General features: G+C 41.1%; 1 protein-coding gene across 4 annotated transcripts in view; it reads right to left on the bottom strand.

The window, feature by feature from the left end:
• Positions 1 to 26,726, bottom strand: part of CDH7 (cadherin 7) — a 150,989-nt gene that overhangs the window by 34,425 nt on the left and 89,838 nt on the right. For all 4 annotated transcript variants that reach the window (XM_077352842.1, XM_077352839.1, XM_077352840.1 and 1 more), the window contains exons 4-7: positions 20,405 to 20,524; positions 13,702 to 13,869; positions 11,227 to 11,414; positions 4,296 to 4,549 (exon numbers count right to left, since the gene is read on the bottom strand). In XM_077352842.1, the coding sequence (XP_077208957.1) occupies positions 4,296 to 4,549; positions 11,227 to 11,414; positions 13,702 to 13,869; positions 20,405 to 20,524 (730 nt within the window). The remainder of the gene's footprint in view (positions 1 to 4,295; positions 4,550 to 11,226; positions 11,415 to 13,701; positions 13,870 to 20,404; positions 20,525 to 26,726) is intronic.

Below are 26,726 nucleotides of genomic sequence, written 5' to 3'. Positions count from 1 at the left end.
TTACTATAATTTCCTACTTGCAACTTGGAGTCTAAGGCTAAGAAAGTGTAATTTACTCAGGGCTATCTAGCATGAGGCAATATTTAGAATCCTACTGATTAATCATCAACATGTTTTAGTGCAGCATAAGTTTTTGGGGAGTAGAACCCTCTGTATCAGAAGTAACAGGATCTAGTTCATAAAACGAATGCAGGAATAAATCTCTTCATCTTCTACATATCATAAGACTAAGGTTTGTTTTCACTGCAACAGATTAACACAACAAGACCTTCAGAATATATTTCCTAGATCAGTGGTTGTCTAACAGGAGGGCAGTTATGGACCAAAATGGAGGGCATGGAATTGACCCAGCTTTTATTAACACTCCAGCAGGAGTGCCAGTGGACCATGAGAAAGCCCAGATCTTAATGGAACGAGCGGAGCTGCCAAGCACTCAGCTCGGCATGCACACAGCCTCTTATGGAGGTTGCCCGTTGATGAAGAGCCCAGTTCACAGAGGCAGACTCCCCCAAAAAGGATCCTTCCTGAACCAAAACTACAAGCTGTGACAAAAATTATAAAAACCAGTAACTTTGCCTAGAATATGGTAAAGATGAACTCCATCTGATGATAGACTGGGCCACTCCAAGGTGCCCTCTGCTGCCTTCAGCTCAAGCCCCCAGTTTAAAGAGGAGCTGGTTGTTTTAAAAAGGGTTGGTAGGTATCTCAATGACAGTGACAGAAAATTCAAACCAAATCAGACAAAATACAGTACAGAGACGGTTGAAAAGCCAAAGAAGAAGGAGTAGAAGAAACCTCTGCTATTATTGAGTCAGCTGAATCAAAACAAGCACATTTATTTAATTAGGCAATTCACAACTCCCAGGAGTGAGTTTCTAAATGTTAGCCATTTGGCATTTAGCTGTGATGTTTTCACATGGTTTATTGCAGATAAGATCTTTCAGATTCACTGCAACCTAGATCTTGAGGTAATTTACTCACAGGTGGTAGAAGTATCTGTAGGAACAACTACTCACTTTTATTTTGGAAAAAAAAGAAAAATTGAACCCAGATAAGGCAGAGGTGATGCTGTTTGGAAGAGCCATTGCTTTAAACAGGACGGTTGTTTCTATGATCGATGGTGTGCAGCTTTTGATGAAATACCCTTGTTGCATCCTGTTCCCCTACTGGAGAAGCAGGTGTCCATAACAATGAGAAATACTTTTTCCCCCAGCAGAAGTTGTTTTCAGTTTTGTTTTTAATTTGGGGTTGGGTTCCAGCCCTATAGCTTAGTCATTATTTCTCTGAAACAACTAACCCTATCCAGAGCCAGCATCAGGAGGCCATAGCCCAGGGACTGAAGTGGGACAAGCTGAAACAATCCAGTCAAGACAAGGGTGATTTGGAAGTAGATGTTCTGGAAGGAACTGATCTAGCATCTCTGCATGTAGCACACTCATCATTTGCAGATCCCATGAACAAGCTCCTGGACATGGTCTTGTGTAAGAGAAAAAGGCAGGCATCACGAGGACCCTTTTTTTTGTTCTTCACGCAAATCCTGGGTGTAAACTGCACGGAGTTTTTATTACAATCCCAGGTCGATTCAGTCCCTGCCGTCTACACAGAATGTGATTTGCGTTTTGATTTTGGGCAATTTGAATTTTCCTTCTGCAGCAAGAAGGATTGATCCGGAGTGACCCCACCTTCTTAACTACCCTAACTATATGCAAAACACTTTCCTGTTTCAATGGGGGGGGGGGAGGAAGACCTGAGTTCAAATAGATCTGAATTCAACAGGATTGACAATAGAATAAACAAAGTAAGTGCAGACTCTGTTCTAGTTCGTTACATATTGAATGTCCCATCTATAGATAGCATTGACTCCCTCTTGGTAATCCACACTGAGGCCCAGTGAGAAATGTACAGTATAAGACTCTAAATAATATAATTAAATAACAACCACATTGCCAATAATCCTTTCTCGAAGGACATTTTGTTGATCTATTGTTGTTGAGCTGTCTAATTTTGCTAGGAAGCCTCTGTGCTGAGGTATTTAGTTAATCATAGAGCCTGTTTTTATTGCTTTACTTATTACTTTATTTTTTTACTGTTTTATTATATATATATATATATATATATATATATATATACACACACACACACACACACACACACACACACACACACATATGGCTTGAAGGCATGTATGTAAGTTTCTTTGAGCTGTTGGGAAACACAGGGAATGACTGTTCTAAAATAAATAATGTTATAGTAATATGTCCCCAGGAGCCTCTTGTGGCGCAGAGTGGTAAGGCACCAGACATGCAGTCTGAAAGCTCTGCCCATGAGGCTGGGAGTTCGATCCCAGCAGCCGGCTCAAAGTTGACTCAGCCTTCCATCCTTCCGAGGTCGGTAAAATGAGTACCCAGCTTGCTGCTGGGGAATAAACGGTAATGACTGGGGAAGGCACTGGCAAACCACCCCATATTGAATCTGCCATGAAAACGCTAAAGGGCGTCACCCCAAGGGTCAGGCATGACTTGGTGCTTGCACAGGGGATACCTTTACCTTTACCTAATGTGTGCCCTGGAAGTCACGTGTTCTTTCCTTTAATGCTAGATGTTTAAAGCTGGTTGCGATTACGTAGCGATGACAAAAAGGTAATTCTTTGCATCTTCATAGATGTGGCTTCTTATCTTACATCATGAACTTTCAAAGAATAAACCCTACCACTGAAGGAGACTAATCCTGCCTTAAATTTAAACACCAGAGAATTTGCCATTATTTCATTTTGGAAAATGGATAGGCCAGCTTTTGAATAAATGTTTTGGATCAAAACCTCAGTGAAAGTGAGAATTGCATAATACTTCAGATTAAGTGTTTGAAGTTATTTATCATCCAGTCTCTTGACTGAAATTGCATTTTAAGCTTATAAAGAAGTTATAAAGTTATAAAGTTATAAAGAAGAATATAAGTGTAGCAGAAAAATATTTTACATTGTATAAACCTGGTACATGGCGAGGATATTAATTTAGAGATATAATCTGTTAAACAAATGTATATTAAGTAAGAAAGGCTTGGTAGCAGATTTCTATTAACTGCATATTAAATATGCATCCAGCATACACATTGCCTTTTTTCTGCTAACAGAATGTTCAGCAATACATTCACATAATTAACTTAATTGGATCATAATCTAAAGTTTGTAGATAATAACAGATTCTGAATAACATTTTCATGATATAATCCAGTTAATTTCATATGTTGCACTGAAAAAAAATATATATTAAGGAGAGATTTAAATAAACTAATCCAATTGTACCACAGCCTAGAAGACAAAATACCCCTATCTGTGAAATGATACAATTATATACTACAGGGATAAAATTAATATATATGCCCACAGATGGATACCTTAGTCTAGAGTAGGGCTGTGAACAAACCAGATAGATCTTTTTACAAAACTGAGAAAAGATCCAAATTATCAGAAAAAATCTGAAATCTAAAAAAAAAAAAAAGGATAAAGAAAAAAGGAAACTACAACCAGGGACCAAACAGCACCTTTTAAAGGACTGTTTCAGTATTTGAGTGAAAACTGATTGGGGCTTGGCTAACTAGCAATCACAAGGTGACTTACTACCACCAAACTTGCATGATTTTCCTGCCTTGACTGCTTGATTCCATTCAATAGCAGCTAACAATAGCCAGTGTTAGAGTTGCAGTGGTTAGAGTCTCAGAATAGGTCTAGGAGACTCAGATTCAATCTCGACCTTTCCTTGGAACTTCACTGAGTTATTTAGGCCAGTTCACATGTTCTCAGCCTAATGTCCTTGCAGGGAGAAAGCTGGGTATAAATGAAGAAAAATATAATTGAAATGGAGGGAGATAAAAAGTAGGTTGAGTGGAACCACAGAAAGGTTATGATACAGGGATTGCTAGAAGAAAGAAAAGGGATACAGTGGAAAGTGAGTTGTGCTCCCCACACAAGTCCTTGGAGGCCATCTATTGTGCAACAGTTTTCCCTGTACAAGATGACAAGGGGAGGGAAGGAGGAGGAGACAGGAGGTTGCCTAGTGGAAGGCAAGGAGGCAGGAAAAGAAAAATCTTGAAAAGGGGGTTGGCTATGGGAACTTTCAGGGAGGGGAAGACAGAAGAGTGGGTGAGGGGGAAATGAGATTTCCCCCAGCGACTCTTTGTAGGTCTCCCACTTGTACAACTGCAAAAATGCAGCAAAATGCAAACCCTTTGTTTTATGTATGGTAGTTAATGAAACATCATCAAACTGAAAAAGCATCGGAAAGAAACTATAAAATTACCTGACTGGACTATTGGAAGCATCTGGGTCATGAGCTGCTACAGTTCCAATGATGGTGCCCACTTTGGCTGCTTCAGACACTACCATGGAGTACAGACGAGAGGTAAATACGGGTGCTTCATCAACATCCTCCACAATGATCTTCACTGTTGTCATATCACTGAATGGACCAAGGCTTAGAAAACGAGGATCAACCTGTTTATTTGCCACCTCTATCCTCAATGTATAGCTAGCTTTCGCTTCGTAATCCAACTCCTACAAAGAAAATAGTAGAATGTTTAAGTAACAAAATTCTGTGCTCTGCAAATATGAGTTTTATTGTTCCAGTGAGCAAAATATTGGTTGTTCCCAAATGCTGATATTTCTCATCAGCTCAGGTAAATCATATAGTATATTCTACCTATTATATTTGAAAGTTTTCTTTAAAACATATATTGAGGCAAAATGGAATAGTGTTTTGTGGGGGGGGGAAACAAAAACAAAAAATGGACAGAAATTCAGTATTACAATTACTACATCAATGACAAGTCTTCTATAAAGATATTGGCTGTGGAGTCATGTATGTTTTATAGGGCACAGTTCCAGGGAACAGACAGTGAGGGAATGAAGGAAGAAAACTCACTATCAATTGCATATTATTATTTGCAATCTGTAGGTGCACTAAATTTATTTGCATTACTTATTTCTTAGAATATCAAGAAAGCTGCATATAATCAGTAAAAGGAAGCAGTATCTAGCTTTTTCCTCCTATTTTGTTCATCAAATTTTGTAAAAAAAAAAAAGTAATTAGATGGTGAGCAAATTATTTAATAAGAGTAAACAAGGCAATCCAAGCATTACTGATAAGTAATAATCGTCATGATAATTTTTCTTTGTTTGAAGTATTCAAAGAACATAAGTTAGACAAAAATTGGTTGAACTGCTGCTACTGCCACAATCAAATATGTAAATTAGATTGATAAAGAAGAATGGTAGAACAAATTGCTGCTAATAATACTACTGCTGCAGTTCACAGGGTCATGGAAGAAAGTATTATGCACGACATAATTAGCTGAGAAGGAAAACATATATTTACAGTAGCCTGAAATGTAAAAATATGACTTCTCAGGCCACTAGCCATGTCTTTGTACTCATGATATTTTCCATCTGACAATTAAGGTACATGAACAGTGCAATTCCAGGAATACTTGCCAGAGATTAAGCCTCATTGACTAGATGAGTCAGATTCTGAGTGGATTTGCTTAGATTTGCTCTATAATATAATGTTTACCAGTATCTAGTAGTGTTCTTGGTTAGCACTTGAGTTTTACAGATAGCCAAGAGAGCCACACCATAGTATTACAAGAGAGTTGTACCAAAGAGGGAAAATGAGTCCCCAGCCTGATATGGACCCTCCTGGAATACTTATTACTTCATTGATATTCTTTTCTTCCTAATGGGAAACCATCCTTGTCCGCTTTATTATCCTTATAAAACTTCCTGTGCAGTAGGTGAGTCTGAGATACTGTAATGGGCTCAAGGTTACCATGTGAGTTTCAGAGAGTCACAGTCAGTGGTCCCAGGTTCTAAGCTAACTATTCTACCCATTACATTCAATTAGGAAGAGCCTATGGGTTGGATGCTAAGACTCCTGAATGGAACAAAAATAGCCACTAGTTCTTTACTTTTATTTATATTTTGGAATCTATGTTCCAAATTATCAAAAACGCAGGGTGGATCCTGTTCTGCCAGTCCGCAAAGCATATGCCACTTATTTGCAATTCTGTTTCTAGTAGTTGTGTTTCTGCAAGAGGCAGTGCAAGAAGGGCTCTTTGGATCTGTGCAATAGTCCTGGTTTTCTCCTATTTGTAAGAGCCAACCATTATCACTAGATTGTGTTTTTGCAGTTTGTGAAGCTTGCTGAAACTTCCCATTACAGTTATACAATAGAGAACGGTTGCAGGTCACAGAAAGAAGCATATGCTTTAGAGACAAGAGTGTCAAGTTCAAACCACAGCTCTGCCATAGAATATCTATGCTTCCAATAAATTGCTTTTTCCCCCCTTACCTAAAATACTGAGCAAGAACTCCTCTAACAAAAAAGGCACATGATACAATGTATACGCATAGATACTCTTTCTTTTAAAAAAAATGTATAAACACAACTGCTGTCACGGGGAACAAGCAAAATGAAATATGAGTCAATGCCAGCTTTTCAAGCTGCCGCACACTGCCTATTAAAAGAAAACCATTAAAGTAGACTCTCTTGTAAGATTTATAATTCAAATACAGCATGAAAGTTTACTGACTGCATGGCAATGATCACTTGGTGAGCCAGCTTGGTGAAGTGGTTAGGAGTGCCAACTTCTAATCTGGTGAGCCAGGTTTGATTCCTTGATCCCCTACATGCAGCTAGCTGGGTGACCTTGGGCTCACCACACCATTCTCAAAACTGTTCCGACCAAGCAGTAATATCATGGCTCTCTCAGCCTCACCTGCCTCACAGGGTGTCTGTTGTAGAGAGAGGAAAGGGAAGAGGATTGTAAACTGCTTTGGGACTGAGCAGCATATAAGAACCAACTCCTCATCCTCTTCTTCTTAATTTAAAATGTAGAGTCCTGGGCCTGCAAACATGCGGTGTGCTTGAACTAACCCAACTCTCATTAACCTAAAGTTTGCATGTTGTAATAATATTGCTGTTATGGTTGGTGTTTGATTAACTTGTTATGAGATTACCGGAAATCTTGGATGAAGGAGAGATTCAAATATCATGGGCCCATGAGGATACCAGTGACAAATGTACATAGTATAGATAACATGTGCAAAACCCATGTACTTTAGACAGTCTTCCAGTGATCTGCAGAATTTACAGCTGCACTGGCTACAGACTGAATCAGGATCAAGGTGGTGATGCTTATCATTAAGGCCCTAAATGGTCTGGAACATTCATACCTGTGGGACCTCCTCCTCCCCTATGTCCCACAGAGAAATCTGCAATCAAGCACACAGCACCTGCTCAAGATCCCCAGCCTCAGACAGGGCCTTCCCTGTCCTGTCATGAGCCTGGCGCAACACTCCCTCAAGTAAGATCAAGGCCCAGTGGGACTGAAAACAGTTCTTCAGGGCCTGCAAGACAGAGCTGTTTCACTGGGCCTATGGTTGAGGTTGACAGAATGTCAGTAATACTGGCCTGCCGGCACAGACAACATCCACATATCAATTAGTTTGAACACTAGGGCACTTTGTCCTACCCCACTGGAGAGAGGATGGAAGGACTCCTAGTTTTAACATAAATTAGTTTTAATGTTTGAACTTCTGTTTATATTTAATGTTGTGAGCCACTCTGAGCCCTCAGGGAAGGATGGTATAGAAATTTAATAAATGCAGACCATTGCCAGAAGCAGCACATTGCAGCCCCACAGCATGGCTGGAAACCATCAAATAGCTATTCAACTGCAAACAAGAAGGTACGAGGCTTTATGAGAACACACATGTATGTAAGCTGGATCCAGTGACTGAAGCAGGATGCAAATGTAGTAATAAAATTAACTGTGATGACAATGGCCATATAACCCTCACACATTTGTAAAGTACACCCTAGCTATCTTTACTTTCACTGCCATAAAGTGGTGTCTGCTAGGAATGCCTAGGAACCTTTCCTCTCAGTTTCTGCTTAGCACTGGGCACTCTGTCATTATGTACTCCCTGTTGCCCTGCATGACTTCCCTATAGTTCACAAGCAGTCACAGGCTGGCTGAAGCCTGGCTGATAGACCTCAGGGATTCAGCCCCTGAAATAATGCAAAGTTTTGTTGCCCTTGTTTTTAATTATATAATTTTATTTTCTTACACATAAACCTACTTCATTGCCTATGTCCAAGTAAAAGCTTGTATAATCTACGGTTCTAGAAAATAATTATAGGCAGCCACAGGAAATTGTTACAACATCAGTATAAGGAGGGGGGGGGGAGGAAACCACAATGGCACAGCTTACAAAACCAACCAAAAATTCATAGGTGAATACATGGATACTGGATCAATGTAATACAGGTTTCTACAGTATTTGGGAGCTACATTTCTTTCTGTGCTGATGAAATATGCTATGGCAAAGCCTATTATTGCAGAATAATATATACAATTGGTATGAAAAAGAAGACAACTTTGATATGCTGAATTTTTTGGTTGGTTTTGCTAGCTACGCCACAATGTTGTCATCTACAGTTCTACCCATGACTGCATGTATTACTATTGTGTTGGGAATCAGAGGAGACTGATGCTGCACCATTTGGTTAGCCCTGATAGGTATCCTACTCCGACTATGGTTTAGCTGGCCTTCAAATTACCCTTTCTTTAGGACAATCTCTGGCTGAAACACAACACTGTCTTATAATAGCAAGACAACCTCTCACAAATCTCTACATCAGTGTTGAAGGTTAAAGGGACAATATATACTTTAGTTCTTCCTTCTGTATAGTGAATGGAGCTTGACAGCTTCATTAATAACTGTGCATTAGTGTTATCTGATTAGATCCTGTGCTCATCCATTCATCTTTTTTTTATATAACAGCGAACATTTTGTCCCGTCTAAAGGAAATTACAAAACAAGTCATCCCTATTGCAAAGGGAAGGAAAAACCCAGTGATGTGTAGTTGCTCCTCAGAGGAAGCATATCTTTAACTCTCATTTTAAAAAGCAACAACTATATAGTAACTTTTTAATTAATAATGTCACCTATATAGGCACAATATTATTACAAAGCCCCAAGACTGGATAAAGGAATTCTTTCATATAGGAAAATGTCCCCATATCCTATAAATAATTAGAACCTGTTATCTTTTCAATGGAATAAATAATTCAGGATTTGCTAAGACATTTTACTATATATTATATTATAGTGCTACAAGTAAACATGCAAAATAAAAGTTATAAAATACGCTTCTTAATTTCAACAAAAGATATTATTTCCTTAGCAAACTTTAAATTTCACTAAAGTGAACTGCTACAAAGATTGCTGAGAAAATATTCAAAATAAAACTACATTTCACAAACATAGCCATCCATTTCCCATTTAGGCAGTCTGAGAAAGACAAAACAGGGATTCTTCAAACACAAAAGCATTGTATATGAAAAAAGAAGTGAGTGATTCAGTTTCTTCCTTGTAAAGAATTTGCCTGTATTGAATAAAACTATTAAATGATCTGAAACTCAGAACTTCCTTATCAAGTCTGTTTAGCTTCAGAATACTGCACATCCCTGATCTGGTATTACTAAGTAATTACTTTTGTTTTCTGGGAAACGCTGAAATAACTTCTATAGCTTCTCCAATCCCATTTTTACTTAATGCATATATACTGACACCTGATAACAACATTTCTGGCCCTTTGTTCTGTGGCTAACTTCCTAAAGTGCTTATGTTAAAATAAGCAATTCTGCATTGAGTCACAACAAGTTGGGTCAGATTCTTCACACTGTAACTCTGGTTCAGGACTAAAAGCAAATTGCATCGGTGAAAGTAGCGTATTTAACATTTAGCCAACACTATGGCCCAAAAGATGGAGTGGTAAACCATAGCACTTTGCCTTTTGGGTGTATTTCCTCACAATCTGGCCCAAAACACAGTGCTAGTTCATATAACTTGGAATACTACAGGTAATGTAGAAAAGATATGGGAATTCTCTTGATATTAAAGGATGTTCCGTATGCACAGCAAAGACTAATGCCTTATCACATCAAATGGAAAAAAATATTTTTAGGTTACTAAATTCAATGTATATATATTTTTTAGGATTTTTTTTTGCTGTCAAGCGACAGATGACATATGATGACTCCATGGGGTTTTCAAGGCAAGAGAAGTTTGGAGGTGGTTTGCTATTGCCTGCCTCCAAGTCATGATCTTGGAATGACTTACCTATTGCAAAAAATTACCACTGTGTCACCAGTTAGGTTTTCAACAAGAAAAAGCAATTTATATCATCAGAATAAAGGATGCAAAATTATAGAAATTAGTATCTATTTACATATTGAGGATCATACAGTCTATTCAGTCATAGGAAGAAACAAACACACTGAAGTTGAACTCCTTGCCCATTAGATGTCCAGCTTACCATACTTTCTAACATGGCTCCAAGTACTGCCCACCCATGCTTGTTTTTTTGTTTTTTGTTTTTTTTAAGTTGCAAGAGCGAGACACTCCTTTCATTGTATAAATAAAAGATGAATGCCCTATACTAAATTCTGTACCAGGATAAAACAATCCATACTTGTGCAGTGTGAAAATGAATATTTAAAGGTGTTATTCAAAGATGTTGTTATTGGAGCATGTAAAAAGTTGCTGGCTGCTATTTATATAAGATTCTCCCGATAAATTTCAAATGTTTTTTCCAGCACTAAGATTGGCAGGTCATTTCTCTCTTCTGTCCTCCCTCTCAACTGTGTATAAAACAGAAAAAAAAACCCTTAGTTATTTACCATATTCTGAACTATGCCGAAAATAAGAGCCATATAGCCTCCGCTAGTCCTGTGACAAAATTAAAATATATGCATCTTGACTTGCCACATGAAAGACCTGGGATATTCAATATTGTTCAGTGTGATACTGATAAATGTTATCCTACTAGGATAGGCATAATTATTCTATATGTATATTGATATACATTAAATAAGCAAGCTACATTAAACTGTGAGGATCATAGAAGGACCAACTATAGTCAGTATTGTAGATAGAGCTGAAGAGGTTGTCAAGGGGGCTTAAAGGAGAAGGAACTCATACCCAATATACTATGAATAGCCATGAAAATATAGAAATCCACCTGGTCATCAGAATTGGATGAAAAACCCTAGGTGTAATGGCAGCCTGATATTCTGAAATGGAACAGATTTCTCCATCCCTTGGGTAAAATCTCCTTGCAGCCACTGAGAATGAAATTGCGAGCACAGAATAGAATTTGAGATTACCTTCTGTATCATGATAATCCCTTCTTGAGTCTCTTTGTCCACTAAAACTTTGAAAACACCCAAGCCATCGCCATCCACAATCTTATATTCCATTTCAGCATTGGGTCCCACGTCGGCATCCACAGCCTTTAGTCTTGCCACAACTGAAGCCACAGGTAAAGATTCGGGGACATTATATTGGTATGACCCTATAAAATTCAAAACAATCACTGAACAATTGTCTGGTTCCATTTATTAATAAATCTGTAGCAAAAGAAAGGATTGTGTTAAATAAATGTGTTGGCTGCTTGGTGCGGTGGTTAGGAGCACAGACTTCTCATCTGGTGAGCCGGTTTGATTCCCTGGTCCTCCACATGCTGCCAGTTGGGTGACCTTGGGTTTGCCACAGCCCTGAGAAAACTATTGTGACCGAGCAGTGATCACTTCCCCATGCATGAAGGCGCAAATGCATTTGTATTGCACAGTAAACCTGAGTCCCTTAACTGCACTACTGAATTAGCTGTGCATGTACAGTGCAATCCTATACAGAGTTACCTCCTTCTGTCCACTGAAGTCATATGAATGACTTATGTGTAACACTGGAGGAAGGGGGTCTGCAAATGTCGCTGGTCAGCTTAAATGGAACATACTCCAAAAACAGGAAATCTTTGTCCATGTAAACTGTGGCATTACACGTGTCCTTTCCTTCAGTATTGCATAGCTCCTGCAAGTATACCAGACAGATGACACTTTCATTTACCAGTAAGTTGGCAAAAATAATGCCTTCCTTCCCTAGCTTTAAAAATTAATGAAAGTAGAACACAGACAATGACCTTTTCTCGTGTAGATCCCATGTCACCAAAATAACAGAATCAATATAAGAGAAAGACCAGAGATAAGTCTTAATTGTGACTAAAAGAGACAGTATCCTAGCTCTTCATGTCAAGGAATTGAGATACATTGTACCCTGGCCTCTTTAACAGCAAAGATCCTTCTTCTCTCTTGAAAACTTCGTATCGGAGGCTCAAGCTGAAATTGATACAGATTGCTGCTTAAAATGTGGAGTGAAGCCTCTACCATTTTCACTTTGCGAAACGGAATCCCTGGTGTTTCATTATTACCTAGGCTGCTGGAAGAACAAAAAATCTAATACCCTTTTTCTCTTTTGATTGGTTTGTCTTTTTATACCCACTTGAGAGGAGACCAGATTGGACATGCATATGTTCCTCACATTAGTCTAATTCACTCCTGCAATGACTTTGCAAGGAAGACTGGAGTAAGGTGAGGGAAAAGACTGTTTATAAAGAAGGTGCCTCGAGTTTGGAAATAGACTTTCTCCCCCATTCTTAGTTTAATCATGAGCTACCTTGGTCAAAGCAAATAAATTGAGGGCAGATTGTTTTCTAGTTCTCCCTAGATTGATTTCCCTCCCTCCCATGAAAAACTGAGCATCTGCCAGGTGAAAAAAAATAACACATAGTCATACACATAGAATCTGATAGAAAAAGGGAAGATGTGCACCAGAAAGCACTGGAAATAAATTATATAAGTATTGTGATAATCATGTGAGAAAAAAAACAAAGTCCCCTCAAAGAGCATAGTCAGAGTGATACACAAAGCAACACAAAGCAGAAAAAGTTCCAAGAGGTAGGAAGAGGAAATCTACCATTTGGCATTCAGCAAGAGGAACAAGAAGTATGTAGGATGCAGTAGGGCCTACAATGTAGTCAAGATACCGTACCTGAAAGATTGGGAACAAAGAAAGATTCGCTACAGGAATGTGTCAGTGGGATTGAGAAACTATGACTCAGTGCTACTGCCTCTAGGATCTATCCTTGACATGAGCATGTAAGGGATCTCTGGCATCAGATGTTGGAAAAGCTCTTACCTGAAGCCTTGAAACTTCTGCCAATCAGAGTAGACAATGCTCAACTAGCTGGATTTATGGTCTGATTCAGAGTAAGGAAGTGTCATATGTTCCATTACTGTACTGAGGGGATAAACTTAGCCACCAACGCAATAACTGGAGCATCACAAGTGTGCAGGAAGCAGGCCAGAAAACAATACTGGTATGTTTCAAAACAGAGACATAGTGGGGGTGGTAATGTTTGTTCTTGGTTTCACAGAAGTGCTAAACAGAGTCATGCAACAGTAACTTGCTACACAGTGCCATTCAGACAACAATGTGTCATGAGCAGAGAGCCAGTTCAGGCAGAGGCAGATAACTCATGCTAATACTCAACTCACAGATGTTGAGGAAGGCAAAAGCAGGCCTAAAGCAAACCATACTACTTTGCATACATCAGACATAGTGACATATCACTGAACCTGGTGTAGGAAATGACTTTTACTCCTGCCTATGGAAAACAGAGAGCATATCTTGCCTTAAGCCAACATCTAAACAAGTGGAATAACCTTTTATTCAGACTGTGTACCTCTATTTCAAATGAATATGAGCATGCTTCCAGGTGACACATAGTACTGTAGGAAACTTACGTCGAGGAAAACGGGGAGGGTTGTCATTGACATCTGTGAGGGTGACGGTGACTGAAGTGGTCCCAGATAATCCCCCATTTTGGCCAACCATATCCTTTGCTTGGATGACAAGCAGATACTGATCTTTTGCTTCTCTGTCCATATTGGGGAGAGCAGTCTTGATAATACCTGGAATATGCCAAAATACATACAATAGTGAAGGTGGCATTTTCAATAGTGACAATAATATTCAACAAGCAAATCAATGGATATTACTGAGAATTAATTAACTAATCCAGTATATCAGTATATCAGTAGAGCAGGGGTAGTCAAACTGCGGCCCTCCAGATGTTCATGGACTACATGGGTGTTTGCTGGCAGGGGCTGATAGGAATTGTAGTCCATGGACATCTGGAGGGCCACAGGTTGACTACCCCTGCAGTAGAGGGTAGATGCTGTCAGCTTCGGGTAAAATGGTAGAGGAGTAAATTTTTACTGTTGAGTCATCATCCCGTTTGCATAAATAAAACTGAAATGGAGGATTTTTGATCAAGAAATTCAAAAGTTTCCCCAATTGAAAAGAATCTGAAGCAATACATTCACAAACAAGTTTCTATGTTTTGCAATGGAAATGCGAACTGAGATAATATCCAGTGCATAATTGGAAATCTACCTAACCACCTGACAAGAGCAGGAGAGTACGAAGTGTGTAGGGTGCAGTACAGCCTACAGTGTAGTCATCCTAGCTTACTCAAGAGACTGCAAACAGAGGAAAAATTAATTACAGGAACGTGTCTGTGAGACTGAGAAACTATAACTCAGTGCAACTAGCTTAAGGTGACCAGGCGTCCGGATAATGGCAGGATACTCAAAAGTCCCGTGTCCCGCCTGAGTGTTTCAAAGTCCTGCTTCCTTGCTGCCGCCCCCACCACTTGGGCCAAGCTCCTTTCCAAGGAGCCTTCTGCATGTACACCAGGTGGTCTACCCCATAGCCTCACCAACTGTCCAGGCCCCCAGCCAGAAAATGCTCCCCAAAGAAGAACAGTGGTCCTGTTTGCCCTTCCCACTCTACTCCACTCACTCTGATGATTAGTGCCGCCATTCTACTCGGTGCTCTTTTCCCCAAGAGTAGTCTCTATTGTTTGGAGCATCTCCACAGCAACGCGCTGTCCTTGTGCACGCACACCGCTTCCTCGGACAGGGTTTGTTTGTTTTTTGCATGGGCCAGCAGTGGCGGCCTTCATTCCCAGCATGGGAAAGAGGTGACGGCGAACATGAGAGAATGCCATGGACATCTGGAGGGCCATGGACATCTGGAGGGCCGGGGGGGTTGGTAGGAGGGAGGCAGTCGGCGGTGCCCCCTCCTTGGGGCTTGCTTTGCAGACTCCATATGGAGATCCACGCTGAGCAAAGGGGGCGACAGTGAGCCCAGTCAGAGGGAGGGAGGGAGGCAGGGGGGGCCGCCGCCATGGCGGCGCATCCCAACTTACCTCCATTCAGCTCTGGTCACCTTATACTACCTCTAGGATCAATCCTTGGCATGGCTATATGAGGGATCTGTGGCATCAGATGTTGGAAAAGACTTTATCCAAAACCTTAAAACTTCTGCCAATCAGGGCAGACAATGCTCAGCTAGCTAAATTTATGGTCTGATGGTGATAACACAGTAATGTTCCATTACTGCAATAAGGGGATAAACTGGAAATCCTAGAAGCTGATCCAGAAAGGTGCAACTTGATGTAGGAGTCCCTTCATGTATATACCTTACGATTCTCCCATATCCAGCATGTTGGTAGATGGGCATGGCCTGAGCACACAAATCAAAAGACAGATGGGTAAAATTAAAAAGAACAAAATGAACCCCCCACCCTCTTTTAAGTATGCAGAAGTTCCTGGCCTTTTCCATTTGCCCTCTACAACTATGGTAAAAAAACAATAAAAGAGATAAGATACCTAGCTGCCAGCCTAACTTACTTAATAGTACATAACACTTTCTTGCTGCTATTAATAATCTGGTATCTGTGCATTTCAATGAGGCTTTCTTGAATTGGCTAATATCTTTAAAAAAAACAATAACCACTTCTAAAGCACTCATTGTAATTAGGAGGCTTTGATGTAATAATTGAAACAGTGTATTATCTGAAACAGTTTTATGAGTTTATCCATTTGGCCATCTCTGTGCCATATGTAATTATGCTTTGAAATTTAAGGGGGAAAGGAAAGGGTCGGAAGAGAGCAGCTAGCTTTTCACCATTCTGCCTTCCAGATAAGTATCAGATAAATATTCCTCCTCCAGCTAGGAAAGCTTTATGACTATTGTGTGCTTTTTATATAGTACAGCTAACTGTGTTTACCAGGGAGACATTTACTTCATCACCACTTTGTGTGTCACCAATGGAGAATGCATATAATTAATTGATAGCAAAGAGGTGTATGAATGGGGGCATCTATATAAAATCACAGAATCATGGAGTTGGAAAGTACCTCCAGGGTCATCTAGTCAAACCCCATGCACAATGCAGGAACACACAACTACCTGCCCACATACACACAATCTAAATTCATAACATCAGCATTTGTTAGATGACTATCTAGCCTCTCTTTAAAAATGTCCAAAGAAGGAGAACTCGCCACCTCATGAGGAAACCTGTTCTACTGAGGAAGCACTCTAACAGTCAGGAACTTATTCCGGATGTTTAGCTGAAAATTCTTTTGAATTAATTTTAACCCATTGTTTCTGGTCCGACCCTCTGGGGCAGCAAAAAACAACTGTGCTCAATATTCTATGACAGCCCTTCAAGTATTTGAAGATGGTTATCATATCACCTCTTAGTCATCTTCTCTCCAGGCTAAACAGACCAAGCTTCCTCAACCTTTCCTCATATGACTTGGTCTCCAAACCCCCTCACCATCTTTGTAGCTATCCTCTGGACATGCTTCAGTTTCTCTATATATTGTCAGCAAGACAAGTCAAAAATGGATTGGAGTTTTCATTTTTTGCCTAGCAGTTCTTCTAACAGATATATGGGCAGTTGAAATCTCTCCTGGCCATTAGGTTTTGTCTCTCTGAGAACGTTGTAATCTGGTCTAGGAACATCTCATCTAAGTCCTCTTCCTGGCCTGGTGGTCTATAGCAGAGCCCCAACATAATATCCCTATTATTTCTTACTCCTTTTATTTTTACCCAAAGACTCTCAGATGGACTCCCATGCTCAGACAGATATTTCCTCACAGATATACATATACATATACATATACATATACATATACATATACATATACATATACATATACATATACATATACATATACATATACATATACATATACATATACATATACATACACATACACATACACATACACATACACATACACATATAGCGCTACTTCTCCCCCTTTATTTATTTGTCTGTCCCTTTTAAAATAAGTTGTACTCCTCTAGCCTATTGTTCCAGTTGTGAGAGTTAAACCACCAGGTTTCTGTAATGCCTATTAAATCATAGTCCCCTTCCTTTATTAGGATTTCTAGTTCTTCCTGCTTGTTTCTCATACTGGGTGCATTAGTATAGAGACATCACAGTCCTTCATATGAGTACCCCAGGATTTTAGCTTTTTGAACTTTCCTGTAAGTTCATTGTTCCCTTCATATGTACCAGTCCTTCAAATCTGCAGTTATCTTAACTGAACTTGGGTTTGTATGTACGTATCGCTCCCCCATTGGACTTAATTTAAAGCCCTCCTCACCAGGTCCCACAAGAGTCTTTGCGAAGAAAAATTTTCCTAATTGCAAACCATCTTCCAAGAGAAGAGCCTCATTATGGTAGTGTCCAAAACCCCAAAACTTTCCCGATGACACCAATGACATAGCCAGTCATTTATCTGCATTATTTTTCTTTCCCTTCCTAAGCCTTGTCCATTAAGAGGAAGAACTGATGAAAATACAACCTGTGCTCCCAAGTTCTTCACTTTCTTCCCCAAGGTCACGTAGTCTCTCTTCATATGCTCCACACTGCACTGGGCAGTATCATTTGTTCCCACATGAATGAGCAGGAAGGGATAAGTTTCCTTGGGTTTTACAAGTCTTTCCACCCTTTTTGTGATATTCTTGATGCTTGCACCTTGTAGATAGCAATCCTCTTGAGACAACAAGTCTAGTCGACATACTTTGACTTCTACTCCTCTCAATAGGGAATCCAGCATGTGTCTTCTAGTCTTAACACATTGGGGAACGGAAGAGGTAGTCCTCTCATCTACAGGGGCTTGTGAAACATCTTCTGAGCTTCATGGGGAGTTTGAGTAGCCCTTGTTCCTGTAATCCAGAGTCAGTGACCTGTGAAACATCTTTTGAGCTTTGGGGGAGTTGGGGGAATAGCCCTTTTTCCTGTGGGCCGGAGTCACTATCTACAGGCAGATCCTGGAAACAACTTTTGAGTGTTAGAGGGGCAGAATATTCTCCTTATCTTTAGACATCAGATATCTCCATCTGATGTTTGTAGACATTCCCATTTTATTTATTTATCCCTCTTTTGAATCTTGAGATTCCATTAATTTCGGCTACACTGAAAGCTTTATTTAATTCATACTGTACAAAATGATAAGACTAATGGGCAACTTAATGAATTATTTTTTATTATTTTTACACTTATTACCTTTGCTAAAAAGTATTCTGAGCTCACATGTTGATATGATGTCCCATTTTATGCAGGCTATTGTTTTATTCAGCAGATTTACTTTACTACAAGTTACTGCAATGTGGCCTAAACAGAACATAATGAAAACTATCATTTCCATGAACTACCCAGGGAAGGGCCAGACATATCACCGAGGAGAAGGAAAGCTTGAATAGCCTGACTGAAGGCAAGGTCCAGATGCATTTTTTTCAATGCAATGTAAAGCAGCCCCTTCCAGGGGCATCTGAGTCTTTTAGGAAATAATTGTTCTTGAGGACTTTCTATGGATTTGGTTTGTAATTCTATTTTAGTTGCTTAACAGAGGAATCCTAAAGAGAGTTGCACCCTTTTAGTCCACTAAAACCTAGGCAGATCATGAGTGGGTGGCCAGGAAGGTCATGTCATTGCTTAGCTAGAAAAGAATGTGGATAAGAAAAAGTAAATATTTATACATTTCTTTACCAAATGAATGAGAGTAACACAATATCCAGGGTAGATTTACTAGGGCAGAAGGCAATCTGTTCTAGGCCCAAAAGATTTTAATTAGACATTCAGGCAAGTAAGCTTATCCAGCAAATGCGTTGCATAGTTTGCCCATGACTAAAAGTACATAGGCTAGCTGGATGATAGTTCCCAGGCAACTTAGAACCTTTTAAAAATGAGCACTATGATAGCATTCATCCACAGATATGATCCCAGTTTTATCTATTAAGCTGAAATATAATTGTTTTTTATACCCTGCTTTTCACGGCCTGATATTGTCTCAAGGCAGCTTATATCCAAGCTCTCTTCCTCTCCCCACAACAGACACTCTGTGAGGTAGGTGAGGCTGTGAGAATTACAGGACTTCTTCACCAGAACAGCATTATCAGGACTGTAATTGGTGTGGGGGAGTGAGGAATCAAATCCACCACTAGTCAGCTGGCCTGGGAGTGGCAGTCAATAAATTCAACTAATAAAAGCAAACAAACAAGCCAACCTGACTTGCCAGATTAGAAGCTGCTACTCTTAACCACTACACCAGTGGTCCACAACCTTTTTATCACCGGGGACTGGTCAATGCTTGACAATTTTACTGAGGCCCGGGGGATGTAGTCTTTTGCTGAGGGACGTCGCTGCCACTGCCTGAGCCCCTGCTCCACTTGCTTTCCTGCCAGCACCCTTGACTTCCCGCTGCCCGCTGGGGGGCGCTGCCAGCCATGGTGGCCGCCAGAGAGCACCAAAGGTGAGCCAGCAGCACCCGAGAAGGAGGAGGAGGAGGAGCTGCGGCCCAGTACTGACTGATCCATGGACCGGTACTAGTCCCCGGACCGGGGATTGGGGACCACTGCACTACACCATGCTAGCTCAGATACTGTTGTAAGTCCCCACAGAAATGAAATGAAAGTTCAGAAAGAAATATGGATAAATCAATAAAGTGTTTACAGGAAATGTAAGCAACTGTCATATTTGGTGACTGTTGGGTCTAAGTCCTCTCTTGTCACTTTGCCCCTGCTCTGTCATGTATAACACCTAGAATTCCAACAAACTGATAAAAGCATGGACATTCTGAAATGATTTTGAAGACTTGCCTAAAAAGGGTGACAGAATAGGGATAGTGATTTATTGCCTGCCACTAATCAGCAGGTATGTGTGTATATGGGGAAGGGGGGAGTTAATTGGGAAATTGGCATTGCACCAAGTGTGTGGTATCATTTCTGATGGATACCCTGAATTGATGTCATGTCACTAAAATGATGTGAATAAAAATGTTTTGATTCCACCCACTTCCGCTCCCACTCGAGAGGACAGATGGGCTTCAACCAGAAAATTCTGCTTCAGTTTAGGGTATTTCCAAACCAGACCCTGGGACCCAAATGACCCAGAAGCCCTGACAGGCCCATCTGTAAATGGCATTCTTTGGCCACAGTCTCTCTCCTGCAGTTTGGGATCAGATAAACATGTCATTACATTGATCTCAGTCTGCATTACTTTTCTGCTTAAGATTTCCCGTTTGATTTTAATTCTCGACCCTGAGGTGCTGAGGACAGAGAAAGCATGATAGATCTTACCGGTCTTTGGTTCCACAGAAAAATAAGGCTGTCCTTGCAGAATGCTGTAAACCACCCTGGCACTGTTGCCATATGTAGGGTCATCTGCATCAGTAGCTGTGACTTGTACCACCGAGGTGCCTGTAAAATCATTCAGAGAAATAATATCTTTGTTAAACATTGCACCATCTGGAATGTTATTCATGCAAAGAAGTACAGTCTGGTGCTTGTGTAGGATTGGGGTGAAATGTACCGAACAACAATATTGATATACACAAAGTACTCTTAAAAGTGCCTCCTGTATACCATCTTGCTGTAATCCTTCCAGGTTAACATTAATGTCCTCATGTGGCAGACTGGAGTGGAAAGCTTTGGATGAGTGGTTTGGCTAAAACAGTCTCCTGAATTAATGGTAGGCAGATATTTGAAATGAAGGCTTCATGATTCACACAGTTAATCCATTGCACTATACTGGCTTCCTAAACTGTTGTGGCCACAAGCTTCCATGCCATGTTATGATCTGTGAGATGTCCTATATTCTGTGAAATTCAGGACTGGAACTTGCTTATGGTTTTGTTTTTTAAAATTCCTCAATGCTCCTTTTTCTTTCAATTTCTGTGTCAACCACCACATGTAAACTTGATTCTACTTTCAGCATCAATTAATTTCAGTTTTCTTTAACTAAACATATCTGCTTCTACTGCTTGTTCTAGCTGCTTGTTCACATATCATATGCCACTCACAATATTGAGCTGGGATGGCTTTCCAACACTTTAGTGCTGAAAATATTTTACACTGTCCACATGTTAACAAACATGCTGGGATTCTATTGTCATTTACCATTCTATGACCATTTACACACTGGAGGTTTCATGCTGGGCTGCAGGCTGGAGTTTTAGTTGTGGCAGGTTACCCCACCTCCTCCTGCACCCACATGGGGAAGCATTTGGCCTGGTGTACCTCATCTACCCCTGATTTGTGCTCCTGAATGGGAACTGGGACAAGGAAGTTCCCAGTGCATAAATGGTTTATGAGTTGGATACAGATTAAATCAGCAATTTCCACCAATCTCCCCTTCCCTTTGTAGGCACCCTCATGTAATTCCTCAGAGTCTCCTATCCCCCAAGATCAGTATTTTCTGGAGCTCAATGAGTTGCTATGGGAGCAGGGAGGAAGGATTCTTCTATTGGGATTTTTAGTCTCTAATCAACTTTCCTGTGGGCCCTGAGAAATCCCAAATTATACAGATTTTCATCGACTTCTAAGCTAAGCAGACTCTGGATTTGGCTTTTTCTACCATAATTTATAAGCATTGTATCTTGCCTGTATTTACATCTGGTATGTTGAGATTTACCATCAAGCATGAACTTAATAGCATTCTTGAATTCCTGGATGTATAGCTGATACATAGGCAATGTTAGAGCAGTTAAGGCAGTCTTTCTCAGACTTTTTACCATTGAGAAACCCCTGAAATATTCTTCAGGTTTTAAGAAACCTGCATGCCTCACCTACCTGTCACATCCCCAGAAGTCACATCCCCAGAAGTCACATCACCCAGACACTTCCACTGGATGTTACATCACCAGGATACTTCCAAAGCACAGGAAGTGACAGCACAAATATTTCCAGCTAATTTGTGAACCATATCTGCACTCTGGCCTGGCTACCAGTTTGCTCTTCTTCACTGAAGAGAGCCTGCAGAAACAGGGCTGGGACAGGCCTATGCCACTTTATTGCTCCCCCTCCTGCAGTTAAGTTAAAATGAGATTACTTACCTCTCTAGACCTCAGTCACTATCATGTGTGATAAGCCTTGGCAGGATTTGTATGGCCAGGGCATCTTCCCAACCCTTCCAGGGCCATCATTGGCCATTTTGGGTGGGTTGACATGATTATATATATGGTCTTATCACCTGATAAATGTTTTTCAATTTAAAAATATTTTAAAAATTAACTCCCACCCTATCAGCAAAACCCTTCCAGGGCAGTCACAAAACCCTGGTTTCCTGAAACCCTGGCTGAGAAAGCCTGAGTTACAGTGTCTGACAATGATTGGGGAGACCAAGCTTGAAATCCCCACTCAATCCTGATGCTTTGTAGCTGATGTCTGACCAACAATGTTCTCTCACCTCAACCTACCTCAGAAGAATTTCATGAGGGGTAAAATGGAGGTAGGGGAATTCTATCTAATCTGCACTGAGCTTCTTGGAGGGATGATAGGATAAATATGTAACAGATGAACAGATATGGCGAGGGAGTACACAACCATCTATTTGCTGCTATCGAGAATTTGTGCAAGCTGCCTGCTGATGCAATGATGACCTCAGCTACCACTAGAAAAAGTTGATTCAGTAAAAATATAGAAGAGCCAAGTTTTTAATAAGCATTTAGACCTATTTTGCCATTAAATTTATTCTTCCCTCAGTTAAAATTGGTAGTTTCATTACCTTTTAATGATGATTTTTCACAGTCAGAGTAGTTCAGCAGTGGAATAGGCTGCCTAAGGAGGTGGTGAGATCCCCCTCACTGGCAGTCTTCAAGCAAAGGTTGGATACACACTTTTCTTGGATGCTTTAGGATGCTTAGGGCTGATCCTGCGTTGAGCAGGGGGTTGGACTAGATGGCCTGTATGGCCCCTTCCAACTCTATGATTCTATGATGGTGTTCTCCTAATCCACAAAGGAGTGAGTGCAGAATGACATGAAAAATCTTCCCTCAAGTCATCTGGGACAAAGTGACTTGCCCCTGACCATGACTGGAACAAGGTGGTTGTTCATTCTTTGTGAACATTTAACCTTTGGTCTCTATGATGGGATTACTAATAGGCCGGTCTTTGAATGGAAGTAATTAGTTATGTAAACATTTATTCACTCAGAAATTGACTTCTGCTACCAGGTCATTATGAAGGTACTGATGTAATAGGAGGGGGATCAACGAGTTTCCATTCTAAACACAATTGACCTCTCACCATGTACACAAATAAGGTTTTGTTTAGTATGTCGATTCTGCATGTCCAATAAAAAGCAGATGGTTCAATAAACAAAAAATATATAATGAATTCTAATTTACTTTCCCTTGGAATCTAATGACAACAACACAGTGTTTTTACAAATTAAATGGCCCCATCCTTTGCTTATTTTTTGTTTAATAATAACAAGAGCTTCCTTGTATAATATCATATCAACATGACTGCACATTCAAGCTAGGGATGGGCACAAACAAGTTCACAAGACAAAATCCGTGCTGAATTTTGGACGGTAGCTTGGAACACGGCATTCAGCACTCCAATGGTCTCTGAAAAAAAACTCTCTTTGGGTGTGGCATGGGACACCTCAGGAAAAGGAAACACACCTAGATAAAATTGGTGCAAAAATGCTAGGCAATGATGGGGGTGCTGTTGCAAAGGTGCTAGGTTTTATTAATCTCCAATGGGCTTTGAAATGGGCAGCAGGCAGGAGGGTGTGAGAAGGTGGCTGCGACTCTCTTTGGCCTGTGAAATGGGCTAAAGGGAATGGAAATCCCCTCGCACCACAGGGCTTTGCGACCCGCAGGGAGGCTGCAACCTCCCCCCCTCCCGCTCCCTCCCAGCAGGAGCATACCTGCGGGCTACAAAGCCCTGTCACTGCATCTCTCCTCATGGATGACAATGGAGGCCACAGCCACAAGGCTTCTAGCAGGCAAGGAGGAGGGTGGGAGTTGGAGGGGGATGGCCAGTCAGGGTGGACCTGGACGGACAGGGTCCCGGACAGTCTCCTCCCAGGAGGCTGTTTTCCATATATATAAGGGAGTGAAACAGAGTTAAGGATGTGTTATATAAAGCTGAGAGAAGTGTACAAGTCCTCTGTTGGGTTTTGAGCAGAGACGGGGAGGGAGAGAGTAGAGAGGGGGGCTTTAATGATGAATGAAGAATATTGATGGGTGTTGGGGATGATTCACTATGCTCATTCAGTGGGCTCTGCTTTGTCCTGGGTTCTTTGCCATTCAATTTTTTGGTTTGATTGCAGTGAAAGGGGGACAGATCACTCTCACATTTTCCAGTGGTTCTTTTGATCTCTTCCTTCCCCACCCCTAACATTTCACACCACCATTTTGCAGTTTTGGGGAAAGGGTAACAAAGTTGAGGAGCTTTGTTGGGCATGGGATTCAGGGGGGTTTTGCTTTGCCCTGGATTTCTTGTCCATTTTTTGGACAAGGGGCTTTTCCCTGCTCTGCTCTGGTTTTAATGCTGGTCTTACTGTGATCTCACTTCCCCCACCCCATCCCACTCCACCCCATCCCACTTAACTTCACACCTCCACACAAGGTTAAGCCTTGAGGGATTGGTCTCAGGGAGAGGCTTCTCCGTCATTTTATCTACCCACACATTGGGGGGCCTTTTCCTTTTGGGTGACCTCTGTCCGTCTGGTTTTGTATATACCCCCTGCCTTGGGGAAATCCTTCCAATCTCAGGGAGTGCAGTGACTTTACTGCACAGATATCCATGCTGCTTTCCATTCCCCACACAGAATGTTGCTTCTCCTTTTGGGATCTGTAACTGCACACTCAGCTTGCTTTGGAGTAATCATTCCAGTCTCAGGGAACAGGATGACTTCCCTGCCCAGCTCTCCATCCTGGTTTTCACCCCTCCCCCTTCCCAAACTGCTTTTCTTTGGGGTCTGCCTGTCTGCTTTCCCTCATACATCATTTGGGCTCCTGGGCTCTAGGGAAAAAAGCAGGGAGGGCTTGAGGAAAGGCAACCAACTGCAGCCATATGAGTGGCTTCTGGGCACCAGGCAGGGCAGGCCCTATGCTGCAATTCCATTGTCCACAAAGGGAGGGTGGGCCTAGGGAATACGCCTCCTACCATGCAGGTGAATCCTAGGTCTTTCCCCAAAACAGTTTTCTGGGGGAACCTTCTTTGAGGGGTCATAACTCAGACCCCCTCCAAGTCCAACCTTTACCAAACTTGGTGGGCAGGTAGAAAGAATCAGCTGGAGATGCCCTGTGATTTTGGAGTCTCTAGGACCCGGGAAACATCTCACTATTGTCTTTGGTACTACAAGAAGAAGAAGAGTTGGTTCTTATATGCCGCTTTTCCCTACCCGAAGGAGGCTCAAAGCGGCTTACAGTCGCCTTCACATTCCTCTCCCCACAACAGACACCCTGTGGGGTAGGTGAGGCTGAGAGAGCCCTGATATCACTGCTCGGTCAGAACAATTTTATCAGTGCCGTGGCGAGCCCAAGGTCACCCAGCTGGATGCATGTGGGGGAGCGCAGAATCGAACCCGGCTCGCCAGATTAGAAGTCCGCACTCCTAACCACTACACCAAACTGGCCCCAAGAGTGGGGATTTGCTGTCTCTATTTTGCAGTTTACTCCTTGCTCTTTAGGGGCTGTACAGCTTATTGAAAATGATGGTAATATCAGTATGGCCTGACAATCAAAATTCTCTGCGTGGTAATTCTCTCCCTGGATTAAGAAAACAAATTCTTCTCTCTTTACTTAGCTGACCTTTCTGTTACATGGAATTTGCACATTGTCATTATAAACCAGATGTTATTCATTGTTGGCCCAAGTTTGAGTAAGGCAATACAAGGATGGAGGTTTCATACAACAAATTTCCTTCCATTAACAAGCTGTGTCTTAAGCGCTAAGGTAATTTCAGTGTTGCTCCCCCCCATAATCTTTCTCAGAGTCCCCCCCCAAAACCGTTCTAAGTTGAGTGCTATTGCAGTAAACCAATATAAGTACTTAAGTGACATCTCAGTGGTGCCACCATAGCACTGAAGTGCTAGATTGGTTTAGTGTTGTAGCGCTCAGCTTAGAATGACTGGGGGGTGGGACGAGGAAGAAAAGGGCAATGGGGGAAGTGGCATTGTAGGAAGCGTAATGGACATTTTAAATACACTCCACTGCACTTCAGAAGCATAACATGGGCAGAAAATGAAAGGAAACTGTTTTCCTGAAAAATGGTTCAACTATGCTTTGCTAACCTGTTGCAAGTGGTTTTCTATGAACACGTAAATAAATTCTGATAGCTGCCAGTTACTAAAATGGGTCTGCCTGAAAAGACAGAAAAAATCCATTAGCAACTAGTTTGGCTTAGTCCTTGTACAACGAACCAAGAGACAAATTCCTTGCCGAGGTAATACCTAGTTCATATCTTCTCTCTTATTCTGACAAATAGACCTGTTATCAGATACTGACTCCAATGTCTCACACAGTTTGACACTTTATGGTCTGGCTGCCAGGAAGATCTAAGCTAAAATACTTTTAATTAGAGTCGCCTCTTTGAAATCCTGATCTTATATATCCTACTTCAACATATTCTGTTTTATTCTGCTGATTTTGTTTATTATGCTGAG

The sequence above is a fragment of the Paroedura picta genome, chromosome 9 (assembly GCF_049243985.1).
Source record: "Paroedura picta isolate Pp20150507F chromosome 9, Ppicta_v3.0, whole genome shotgun sequence".
NCBI lineage: Eukaryota > Metazoa > Chordata > Lepidosauria > Squamata > Gekkonidae > Paroedura > Paroedura picta.
This window is presented reverse-complemented; position numbering and strand designations above follow the sequence as displayed.